This window comes from Labrus mixtus, chromosome 6 (genome assembly GCF_963584025.1).
Source record: "Labrus mixtus chromosome 6, fLabMix1.1, whole genome shotgun sequence".
In the NCBI taxonomy this organism is placed as follows: Eukaryota; Metazoa; Chordata; class Actinopteri; order Labriformes; family Labridae; genus Labrus; species Labrus mixtus.
Window position 1 is genome coordinate 13,564,143 of NC_083617.1, and position 12,371 is coordinate 13,576,513.

General features: G+C 38.3%; 1 protein-coding gene across 2 annotated transcripts in view; it reads left to right on the forward strand.

Annotated features, from left to right (window-relative positions):
- Positions 1-12,371, forward strand: part of arid5b (AT-rich interaction domain 5B) — a 75,944-nt gene that overhangs the window by 32,104 nt on the left and 31,469 nt on the right. For both annotated transcript variants that reach the window (XM_061040086.1, XM_061040088.1), the window contains exon 4: positions 1,749-1,979. In XM_061040086.1, the coding sequence (XP_060896069.1) occupies positions 1,749-1,979 (231 nt within the window). The remainder of the gene's footprint in view (positions 1-1,748; positions 1,980-12,371) is intronic.

Consider the following 12,371-nt stretch of genomic DNA (forward strand, 5'->3'; position numbering starts at 1 on the left):
AGGACAATGTCATTTCTTTACAGCTCATTCAGACATTACCTTCCACAGTGCCTTATGTAAGTCGTTCCATCCTGTGCTGCATAGAAATTAATAACTAGGCATGTAATAAGTTGTAGATTATAATATTTGAGCAGTGTGGGTGGCAGGAGGTGTTGTGATATAATTAAGCAGGACTGTAGAAAAAACTGTTATTTTAATCACCTTCTACATCCCGTAGACTTGACGGCTTACATTCTAGTATTTGTGCAGCATCGACTTATATAAGATGATGTATTGTAAGAGGAGATCCAAATTAATTGAATAAAACTGAGTCTGATTGTTAGGGTAGGGTTATTTTAGAGACATGTATTGTGCAGGGGAAAGACGTCATCAGCAAATGTTATTATTGTGCAAATTCTACCAAATGCATTTGATTTTGACCAAATTTCTGCACAAGTAATAACAAAACCAAAAGCCTCAGCTGTACTTTTGGCTGATTAACAAGTGTTAGCTTGCTGCTAACACAATAAACTGAGTGAACATTGCATGGTAGCTGAAGACTCTTCATCTTGTTCTTGAGTATACTATTATTAACAGCTAGATCTCAGCATATTAATTGCAGGGTGTCAGATTAGTCTCTACTTCCCATCCAGGGTTGTTCTTCTTGTTCTCTGTGTTTTATGCTGGTTTTCTGAACAATGATTTGGTGCATTATACTGCCATCAATTGGTATGAATTGTGGAATATAACATTAAAAGGTTTTTAAACGACGAAAGAGATTTATTTGCCAGTTCTTTGTCATTGCTGATAATGAATATTTAAAACTTGAACACTATCTGTGGCTTTTTAATTTCATACTGACATTAGAAAAAACAGATCCAATGTGGTGATGAAGTCTGACTCTCATGGTAGAAATCAGTTCTTTTTAAAGCAGGACGGACTGTATTGTGCACTCATTGCATTAAACGGTTTGTTTTCTTATACGTTATTTTGTATTCCAAGCTTGTGTAAATAGATTCATACATTTATGGCTTTAGGGGTAACAAGGTCAGCACTCACACACACACATGCATGTGCACAAGCACCCGTTCACCCCTTGTCTAAATTGCACCGAGGATTTTCTGATCTTGAACTAGCTTGTTAAAAAGACCTTGTCAGTCAAAGTTGCAAGCTTCTAGAGTTGTTGTTGCCATTCCTCTTGTCACCCCGACAGCGGTGCATGTCATGCATTTCAAACATGCAGCCAGACAACATAACATGTTTGTACAGTTTAAATGAAATGGTGTTCTGTCAGACTGGTGAAATGATTATTATTATTATTATGCTACAAGGAAACGGTGTGAAACTTTAATTCAAGCTATTTAATGCTGTTTAAAAAAACATTCTAATTTCTATTTTGATTGATTTTTTTTTAATCCCATAATAATGTTTTTAGGCTTTATCATGTCCTCACTCAGATTAAAATAAACCTGAAGTCATGGGATCTGAAATTTAACAACAGACTTTGTTCCAACAGCAAATAGTAAAAGGATCATTTTCATTACAATGGATGTAGATGTGTTACAATAATGTAGCAACCAAATAATGATCTATGAGGAGTGACTAAGGTGTCACTAAAACTAAGTGCCTGCATTCTCTGGAAATCTTACAAGGTCACTTGCTAAACAAAAGGCTCTCCAAAAAAAGTTTCCGTATTGAATTTCAAGTTGATCTATGTATACTCTCTGAGGCCTTTGTAACTGTATGTCTTTATTTTCTGTGTTTTCCAGGCCAGGAGGAGGATGGGAGGAAAGTTTTGGTCCTCAGTTACCCCCAGTATTGCCGCTATCGCTCAGTGTTGGCGCGGCTCAGAGAGCAGCCGTCCTCCCTGCTCATCGACCACACAGTGCTGGCACTGGGCGGCATCGCTGCGTTGGGAGGAAGCACAAGGATCTTATACTGCCGGGACACCTTCGAACATCCCGCCCTTCTACAGAACGACAGCATCTGTGACGAGTTTGGTGAGTGAAGCAACTGGACATTTCAATGAAGTTTAAAGAGTAGCTCTGAAAACCCAACAACCATTACAGTAACAGTTTTTGGCCGTTGGAGAGTCGCTTACCGCCCCATGAAACATCTAGCTCCTCATGTCCTGAACTCTGAATGTAAGCAGGCACTTTAAACTCATTCTCACAGTTTGGTTCATCTCATACTTTCAATTATGTCATTATGGTTACCCAAACCATTTGTTCAAGTCTGCCTCTAGTGGAAAATGGACACTGTGTGCACTCTGTGGGCCAAGCTTTTTGATTCCATTGTGTGAAATCCCAGAAAAATTTACTTGAATTCATTTAAGATTTAATTTTGTTAAAGGTCTGACCATGAAACTGAAAAGCATTGAGGGCCAAAGAATAGGTAGCTTCTGTATCTTTTTGTTTCAAAGTCAAATGGAATTGCAAACCTGTGAAAAACACTATATTCAGAACAGCAGCATTTAATTAGCTGAGAAAAACTGCCTGGTTTCCAGCTCTTCAAAGTTTGTTCACAGTTCTTTGTTGACACAGGGGGATATGTAAAACGTTACCTCACATTAAATTAAGAAAATCTGGGCTTGGGAAGCTCAAAGAAGTCAGTTTATCAAACCTCTGCAGGTAGTTTTAACATTTCTGCTCAAGTTTAGCAGTTTAAGCTACATTAGCCTATACTAGCATAACCACACAAATCTCTGACCCACCTGTTTGTCATCATATAACTCTGTGCGACATTGTAGAAATGCCTGCAGGGTTTGACAATTTAGAAGATTGTGCTGTGAAGACAATAATATTCTTGTGCTACATTAAAACATTTTTTTTAACAGTTGCTTTAGCTGCTCCTGGTTGAAAAACGTTTGATATGAGAGTTCAGATGTGAGAAAACAAATGTTCAGTCTTTCACAAAACCTCATTTGCATTTTTTTTTCCAGCTGGTTTCCATCAGTTTTCATCAGTTTTATAACATGACCTCAGTCAATTTAAAAAACAGTTTGTCTCATTCCAAATAACAACACATATGATCATTGACATGAATTTAACCCCCCACATTCCCTAACTCTTATCCACAAATTACTATGTTTCATTCCAGGGAACAGTAATTCATTACATTTAAAATGTTCAAATAATCAGATATTGAAAATATTATTATTATATTATTCACAATCTAACTCACAAACTTAGCTTTGAATGAAATCATTTTATAAAGACAAAATACAAGAGCGTTAAACAGTGATGAGAATCTGTTTGAGTTGTTTATAAGGCTTTGTGAGGAAGTCTTTGCTTTTTCAGTCATTTGGATTGGACTGGAAATCATTAGCTTGTGTTCTGGGTTGTCATTTCTCTCATCACTACTTTGTTTATATTATCACATTTCACTATTTGTGCTGTGCTCTCATTGCCCAGATGAACTGAAGCCATCTCAACAAACATGCTCTTTTTGTTTATTTATTTTTAGATTTGTTTTGGGGGCTTTCTATGCCTTTTATTTGAGAGATAGGACAGTAAGGAGACAGAATGGCAGAATTACATGCTGGAAAGGAGCCAAAGGTCGTAATCAAACCAGGCCCACCCACTTCCAGGAGTACAGCCTTTGTACATTGGGCGCAGGAATTAACCTCTGGGCTACCAGCGCCTCTAATTTTTATTTTTGGGTATTTCTGCTTTTATTCAGAGAGGACATTGGATATATTAGAACACTTGGATGAGGGGAAATACATGAGGCAATGTGCAGAGGTTCGGAGTCGGACCCTATAACCACTAGTCTTACTTTTAAAACGTATTACTTAAAGATGTTAGTGCTTTATGAATGATCATTTTTTTGCTTTTCTATATGCTGTCAATATATATATATATATATATATATATATATATATATATTTATTTATTTAGCCTCAGTTCATTTTGACCCTAGTTGGGACTCTCTGTTTATAAATACAAGTGACCTCCATTCAAACACTCTCACCAGTCACACCTATGAAAAGCATTCTGTGGTTCCAGTGAGGAATTTGAAGTGCTTGAACATGTCTATTTGCCATTCACTGCATTTTCTCTGCCGCTCATGAATCCACACATTTTATTAACCCCAAGCTGGACTAAAACAAAAGGAATAATGTGATTCATCTCTCTTTATATTTCCTCCACTCAGTTTGCACAGTAGAGCTCAGCGGGCTCTTGTGCAGCATCAATTTGACATTCACTGTAACGGCTCCTCTGGTCAAAAGTCATTGTTTTTCTTTTCCTGTAAATTTGCCAGTAGGTAATTGCATTTTTAAGAGAGCGGCAGAGGTGAGACCAGAAGGGAAAACGGTTTTAGGCATAGGAAAATAAGTTATGAATAGTAACGCTAACATCCTGTGGCTGCTGTTGCTCATTCGCTTGGCTCAATAATACCATTCCTCTGTGAGCCACATTTAAGCTAAAGGTTTATTTTCAGAGCCTAGGGGAGCTATACTTTTTTGTTTTTTTGAGGCAACCGGGTTTCTAAAGTTATTCACATGAAGGTTTTACTAGGTTTGAAGCAGGCCTTTATTTCTGCTTGAATTGCTGCTAGGAGACTTGTTTGTGATTTGTTTCAAAACAGCAGAGCTAAGTAATTTCCATCTCTCTGCCAAGTGAACTAAGGCCCCAAGGGCGTCTTACTTATAGGCACAAGACACACACATGAACATTTGCACATTTGCACTTAGAATCACACACAACTGCTGAGTAAAGTTCTCCTGCCATTTACAGGCGCTGTACCAAAAATACAGCAATAAAAGCCATATTAAATCCACCTTTATTAGGATAAATACCAGCGCTGTGGACACGTTAGAAGGAAATACTGTGCAGCTGAGAAATATTAAAAAGTTAAAAATGGATCAGGGGAGCAGTTTTAGGACTTTCATCTTTGCTTTTCTTAATGCTAATTCTGACCTTTTTATATTCAGCCGGATCTGCTGTGGCAGCTCTAATAGCCGTCCGTCTTGTCTCGGCTAATTCATGAAAGTGTGTCAGGTTACCTCAGGAGGGACAGAAAAAGAAGAGCGGCCTCAGGAAGGGAAAAAAAAAAGTGCTATTGCAGATTTTCAGTAAGCCTGTTGGTACAGTATTGTGTGAAATGTAGTTATCAGATAAATGCATGGTGTTAGGTCTATTCTGAGGCGCCGTATTATGGCTTTAACAGTGTGTACGCATAAATACCTACAGATTTATTGTATAAATCAGGAGCATGTGTTTTTTCTTGTCTATTTCTGATTTATCTGTAATTTCGAGGTGAGACATGAAACACCACGGCTCTCCTGCTGCTCCTGTGTACACAATCACTTTGATATCTCCAATATTTGCTCTGACTTTACTCAATGATGTAAGGCCATCCTCGCTTTGACAAGGACAGTTATTTGAGCGCTTTCTAACTCAATCTATATATATATATATATATATTTTTTTCCTCCCGTCCACATCACCAGCATGCTTTGAAACCAACCTGAGTAAAACTAGTAGAACTGCGTTTGCGTCAGATCGCAGATCTTTAGTCCTGTGATCCATATTTATGTTCAGCACCGCCTGTCACCCCTGCAGCTGCTCTCCTCATGGGGAATGACACAGTTTTTGTTTATAATTATCATGCACTCTCTTCCAGTGTGGATTGATTATACCCATCGCTACTTGTGTCCCCAATTTAATTTTCTTGCCAGGAGGAAAGTAATATCAGCAGTGCACAATAAAAGAAAAAAAACAAGTTGTGCTGAAGACACGTAGTCCTTACAGTACTTGAGTGAATAACAAGCTCTTATATAAAAGCAGAATAAAACAGGTCTTATATTCTGTACTATGTTAATATTGGCTTAACTGTTGTGAGAAAAAGCCAGGAATAGTTTGAGTGGGCCAGGCCTTCACTGCGCTGAATGACAGATGACAAGGTTCAAGGTTCTGTTATTCGCTGTCATGCTTTTGCTGAGTATTTCTCACATTCATCTGGCACAAATACTGTGTGTCCAACAAAGCAACAACATAAACATTAGTAAGCCTGACCAGTGAGATGTTCCAACAAGATGTACATCACAGAAGGTCAAAGGTAGCTCATTTGGGCGTGTGTTAAGAAAAATATTATGACCAACATTTTTCTCTGATTTTGAAGTTATGATGACCTTCCTCTCCCCCCTCGTCTTCAGAAACCTTACCCTCCTTGTGTGCACTCTGCTTAAATCAACAGCATTTTGAAAGTTAGTGAGGCAATCATGTTTGAAGGAAAGCAGTTCAGAGGACCCCCCCCCCCCCCCCCCCCCCCCTCCTCCTTCTCCTCTTCCTCCCTTTTTTGCTCTTTCTCTTCTGTGCTATATATTCCCCAGGTCTCTCTCCTTGGCACAGAAACTATATATTTCATGCTCGGCTCAGTGTGTTTTGTTTGAAATATCTCTCACTCAGTGCTGGTTTGATTTTTATTAAAAAGAAACATTTTGAGAGCAATCCTTTGGAATCCCTTTTTTGTAATCCCCTAAGGGTGGGAGGAGTATAAAAAATATTTATTGCTTCAGTATATTAAAATTGTCCAGATGCACTGATCATAAACAGAATTTTACAGTCTATTTTTGATCTGGGGTGCGTGTGTGCTAGTTTTGCTACATCTGTGGCTGGATTTGTTAGTCGTGCATGGTGTGTATTTATGAGGGTGTTTCTGCCTGTCTGAGTTAGTTGCATCTGTGTTTGACAGAAAAAGAAAGATTTCCTGTTTGGTCTCTGTTCTTCTGACTGAAACTAATTGTGAAACATACTGCACTAAAGCAGGACAGATGAAAGTAAATGAAACTGAAAAGCAGCAAACATGCTAAAATCTTAGCCCTGCACTGTGAGATAACATCTTTAAAAACGTTTAGTCCCCTACAGCTTGATTGGGCTGGGTCACCAGATTGAACATCCAGTGTGATGTCATTGTTTCCACAACTTGAACCACTTTCTTGCTCGCTTTTTAAACATGAAATCAGATCAGATGAAATATGCATACACTGATACCCTCCCATGACAGCCCCGTCTGTTAATGTAATAGGCAAACTGCTTGCTAAGCTCATGTTTTCCCATCTCCTCTGCAGATTTGTGCTAACCAACGGCCCATGAATTTTTCATCGTCCATATGTCGTGGTGTACAGAGGCCGTAGAGGAGAAATTTAGAGGAGAAAAGAGGACATGTTGTAGCAGTATAGTCTAATTTCATAATCAGGACACGAACTGAATAGAACAATAAGTGAACATCTGGTGAAAGGCCACTAATAGTGCACTCATCTCTGTTCAGATGTATGAAGTTAAACAGGAAATGAAAGATGCATTATTTTACATTATAGCTATGTTGTGTAACTAACCATGCCATGCTGTACGGGGAGACAGCATATTATTATTGCTCATATATGTATACATATAGCATTGATGCTATTTTAACTAAAAGCACTTTCTTGCACCAGCATCAGCAGCATTAACACAAAGCCTGGGCTGAGTAACACATAATCTACCTGATTATCCCTATTATGTCATCAGATATACACCATCTCTTCACATATTACTTTGCATTGCTGCTAGTCTATTTTTAGCAAACAACACAGAGCTATTGATATCTGGCATTCAGATATCATTCTTCAGAAGAAAGAACACCCAGTTATACACTAACTTCAGTTAAAGGGTCAAAACATGACATCAATTTAGACCACACCCTGTATCTGTTTCAGTTCTTACATACAATCTCTCTAAAAACAGATGGGAGGACTTTTAAAAAATGTTCATGCACTTCTCCAATCATAACATTTGGCTTCAAGCAATAGGTCATAACATCTTCATCTGTAAGTTTTCATTGGTGTGTAATCAGTCAGAAGTAGATATGCTGTGTTTTTCTTATATTGAGCTCTTTCTATCATATTTAAATTTGCAGTAACCCTGAAGGAACAAAGCAAACATTTTTTAATTACAATGGGATTTAAAGATGTTAATTTAAATAGAGAATTTGATTGGGTATATCATATTTCCTCCAGTATAAATACTTTAATGTAACTACCTTAATGTAGTTGAAAGCAGCATTATGCTAATTTACATTATTGAGATGGATACAATGATGTAATAGTAATATATACTCCTCTTTTAGTTTCTCTCTGAAGTGCTTTTAACCTCAACCTACGCCATTCTATATTTAACATGTTTCATTTTAAAGCTATAGCGTGGCTTTTTAATGTTTCCTTTTACTGCAGTGTGGAGTGAAATAAAATCAAATCACTATATCATCTCACACAGTGAAACATTTTTTAAGTCTTGTTGCTGTTTCTTGTTACTGCCTTCATACTTACTCTCTGACATCCAAGAGTATCTCAAACAGTACCCACCCATATTGATATCTAATTCATATTAAACGATTTGATGTATTTTTTTCAGGGTATTATTTTCTGCCAACACATTGCGGGTCATGAATGTCATGTTTTAGTTTGGCTCCAGAATTTCAAACAAACATGAACTCTCCTCCAAAGAGGACTTGCTCTTGCTTGTAAGAAACTACTGTACCACACACTGTTAACATGGACCAAAGGTGCTAAAGTGTTGACTGTGAAGAATCAGTCATTGGGTTTATTTCATGTCTCTGCATGTCGATATTTCTTATGAACTGAAGGGCCTTTTCTGTAGGAAATTGATTAATAAATCAAAGTTTTTGGACAGTGCATGTAGCACAATTTTTTGGTATGTTATTAATTACTTTGCACTTTAGGTGTCTGGCAAGCTTGACCTCATTCATAGATGATTATTCCATTTATTCACCTGTCAAATGGAAGAATAAGTGCAGCTGTTCATGGTCTAAATCAACAGGATTATATGAACACCATAATAGAGATGTGGTAGGTTTTTCAGGTGTAATCGACTACACATAAAGAGTCATACTTTGTATTACGCCTCCTGAAGCTTCCTGATAGAAATTACAGCAGAGCATGTTGCAACCTGATGAGCACATTTGACTCATCAGTGTAACTGTAGATGCTGTTTACAAAGACTGTCTCTGGTGTAGAAACAGCTCAGCCTTCTGCAACCGGGTTGTGGGGTTAAGTGTGCAACATCTTTCACTCGTGTGCAGGTAGAGGCATGTTGTTACCGTTGTTGTTTCTGAAAAGACCTTGTGTAACTTTGGTGACGTCAAATATATTTTTGTCTCCCACCACTGATACATGAAAGTAGCAAAGTGAGGATTATGCTGTACCTCATGACTTTGATTGATGCTTCCAGTTTTTTTCCTAAGATGATGTAGACATTCCTCGGAAAAGATTATATTGACGCTGCAGCTGCTTTGGTCATGTATTTAAAAAAACTTTTTTTACTATAGTTTTAAATACATGCATACATACAGTATATTCCCCAAAACACAAACCATCCTCATACAAAGAAGCAAAAAATGGATAGTATGAATATAAAGTATCCATTGGCCTGTTTTGTCCTGGGAATGATGATTATTCTTAATCACCGTGGCTTTTTGCTTTGTTGCTTTTCAAAATGATAAAGTCTCTATGATTGGGCTCATTGGTCGACTCAATCCCATCAAGTGTAACTGGAGCGTGATCTATTAGAATACATATGTTTTATTGATGTTTGGGCTTCTTGTTTATCCTGGCATTCATTTATTTATAGGTCGATGCTGTGATTTTTTTTTCTTCCAGTAATGAATAGGATAAGCCTTGAAGCTTATCCACTGCTCCCTTTCATCTCTCCCTACTCCCCTTCTCTCTCTCGCTATCTCTCTCTCTCTCTGTTTCTCTCTCTGTTTCTCTCTCTGTTTCTCTCTCTCTCTCTCCAAAAGCCAAATTGAAATACTGTATTTTTAAAGCTGCCGTCCTGCCGAGTTGTTGCTGCAGTCTGTCAGTATCAATGATGTGGAAGCGTTTGAAGGTTATCCCGTATTTAGTAAATCCTCTGCATTATGTAACTTTGACTCTGTTTTACATTTAGCGCTGTTAAAAAACCAACAGGGTGTGTATTTGGGACAGTCCCCTTTGCATACTCTGAACATTTCTTTTTGCAAAATGGGATTTATTGTTCCATTTCCTACATTCTTGGAACAATAGCCATTAAGAGCTACATCCTAACAGCTGAAGGGACATATTTACTTGTTATTTACAGCTTGTATTGTGTTGTCATGAATTTGTTTATTTGTGTCTTGACAGCTAAGCAGTGCAGCTAGTTTTTACACAATGAATATTGTGCCTTTTTGGACTTTATCCAACACTGTGGAGTTTTTTTTACAATTATTCAATCCGTGTGTGTGTGTGTGTGTGTGTGTGTGTGTGTGTGTGTGTGTGTGTGTGTGTGTGTGTGTGTGTGTGTGTGTGTGTGTGTGTGTTGTTAGCTGAATACTTGGTGATATTATTAAGTCCCCCAGTGGTCAGAGGTCAATGCATTCCTCAGTGTGTGTGTCAGTCAGTGGATCTGGGCTGAGATTAAACCCAGTCATGTCTTGAATGTGATGTGTGCTAATAAGCGCTTAACAGGTGACGCTAGCATCATGAGGCGATCACATGAGGCAGACAGAGAAAGAAGGAGAGAGAGAAGGAAGGAAGAGGTGAACATTTTCTGCCTCTAACTGGTGCTTATTTTCAGTTTAAATTGAGTTGGTGAAATGTCTCCTGTAAAACATGTAGCGCTGACTGCGTACCATAATTTTCTATTTACTGTGCAAATGGATAGCTCGAGTCGACAGGCGTTTTTATGAGTTTGCGCGGTGGCAAAGTACACACATTCACACCCCTGTCGAAACACACACCCCAATGAATCCGATGAGAATGATTTCATAATCCGTCGCAATAATAAACTTCTTTGAACAGTTTAATTGGCTCTTCCTGGAACGGCATGGCTTCGCTTCATTTGATCTGATGAAAGAGTAATGTTGCTTCTCCCCAGGGAGACCATGCACAACAGCGCACAAATAATGAATTAAAAGCACTACTCTTTTTCTTTCTTTTTTCCAAATGACTGCAATAAAAAAGCAGGGAAATTCATATTGCATCCCCCCCCATTAAATTGCTTTCATGTTTACTTGGTTATATATTTAATTTTCAGCTTGTTTTAAGTGAAAATAATGCGGATTCCTGGAAGGGTAATGAATTGAGGTCACATGGAAATTGATTGTCATCGGAAAGCGGCATTGTGGCTGGAAACCTTCCAGAAACATTCCTCATGTGTGATTCTGTGAAAAGTCACACTTACTGTAGACTCTTTTAGCTCTTTGAATAGCCTGTTCACAAGGAGTGAAATTGGATTTGGAGGCATTTTGTTGTATGTAAAGTTGAAGAAGGCTATGCAAAAAAGGAAAAAAGGAATATGTAAAATTGAAACTGACAAAGTCATGATGGTTTGGGAAAGTGTCCTTGTCTCTGGGCTGAGGAGTATTAACAGTGACAGTCTGAATAGGGAGTCTGTGTACAGCAAGAGTACTGCCACAGAAATGAGCTCATTACTGGCAAATACATTATGTATGTGCACATACACACATACCATATACACACATATTTATCTTAATATGGTAAGAATTTTCCATTTATATATCCATCTGATAATTGTAAGCCTTAACACACAACTTGACCCTGCAGGCATGGAAACCAGAGTAAAGTAAAACCCTTAGCCTCAAATTACTCTCACTTCTATCCATAAAGAAGCTCTATCCAGAGTGGGGCTTGAAAGGAAAATAAATACACTCACACAGATGCACACACATACACACACACACACACACACACACAGAGCTACAACAAACTACAACCATTTACACGACATTATAAGTATGTGATAAAAATACAAGAGCGTATTTTTAATGTCCCGGTAAACACACACTTGCCTGTATGTGGGCTTGTCTCCATGGCAACGCCAGTCAGAGCGTGCCTGGCCTAGCGTTTTGACAGTTCCTCCTGATGATGATTGATAATTACTACCTGACTTGTTGTCCCTGTCTCCACAAACATATGGCGGGAGCTGCCCTCCACAGTATATCTGCCAAAATGTTCCCTTTTCTGATAATTGCATTTTAATGTTGCATTTTGTTGTTTGTGCACAGCAATCATATCCCCCCCCCCCCCCCTCCCCCCAACACACACACACACACACACACACACACACACACACAAGCCCTCCAACCCCACCCCTTTGTAATTACATTTGCTGCCGCTCGCATAATTATTACAGAAAGGAAAGAGAAATAGATAGGAGAGGCAGTAGACTAGGAGAAAGTCAAAAAGAGGTGGAGGAAGGAGGGGGGAATAAAATTGATTTCACTTTGCGTCCCTCCCTGTGCTGCTGAATTTAAATTTGACAAATTGTCAGGATCAACACAAAGAAGCAGCAGTTTTTTAAAATACAGTCACATATTAGAATATAAACACCAGATAATAGTGTGCGCTG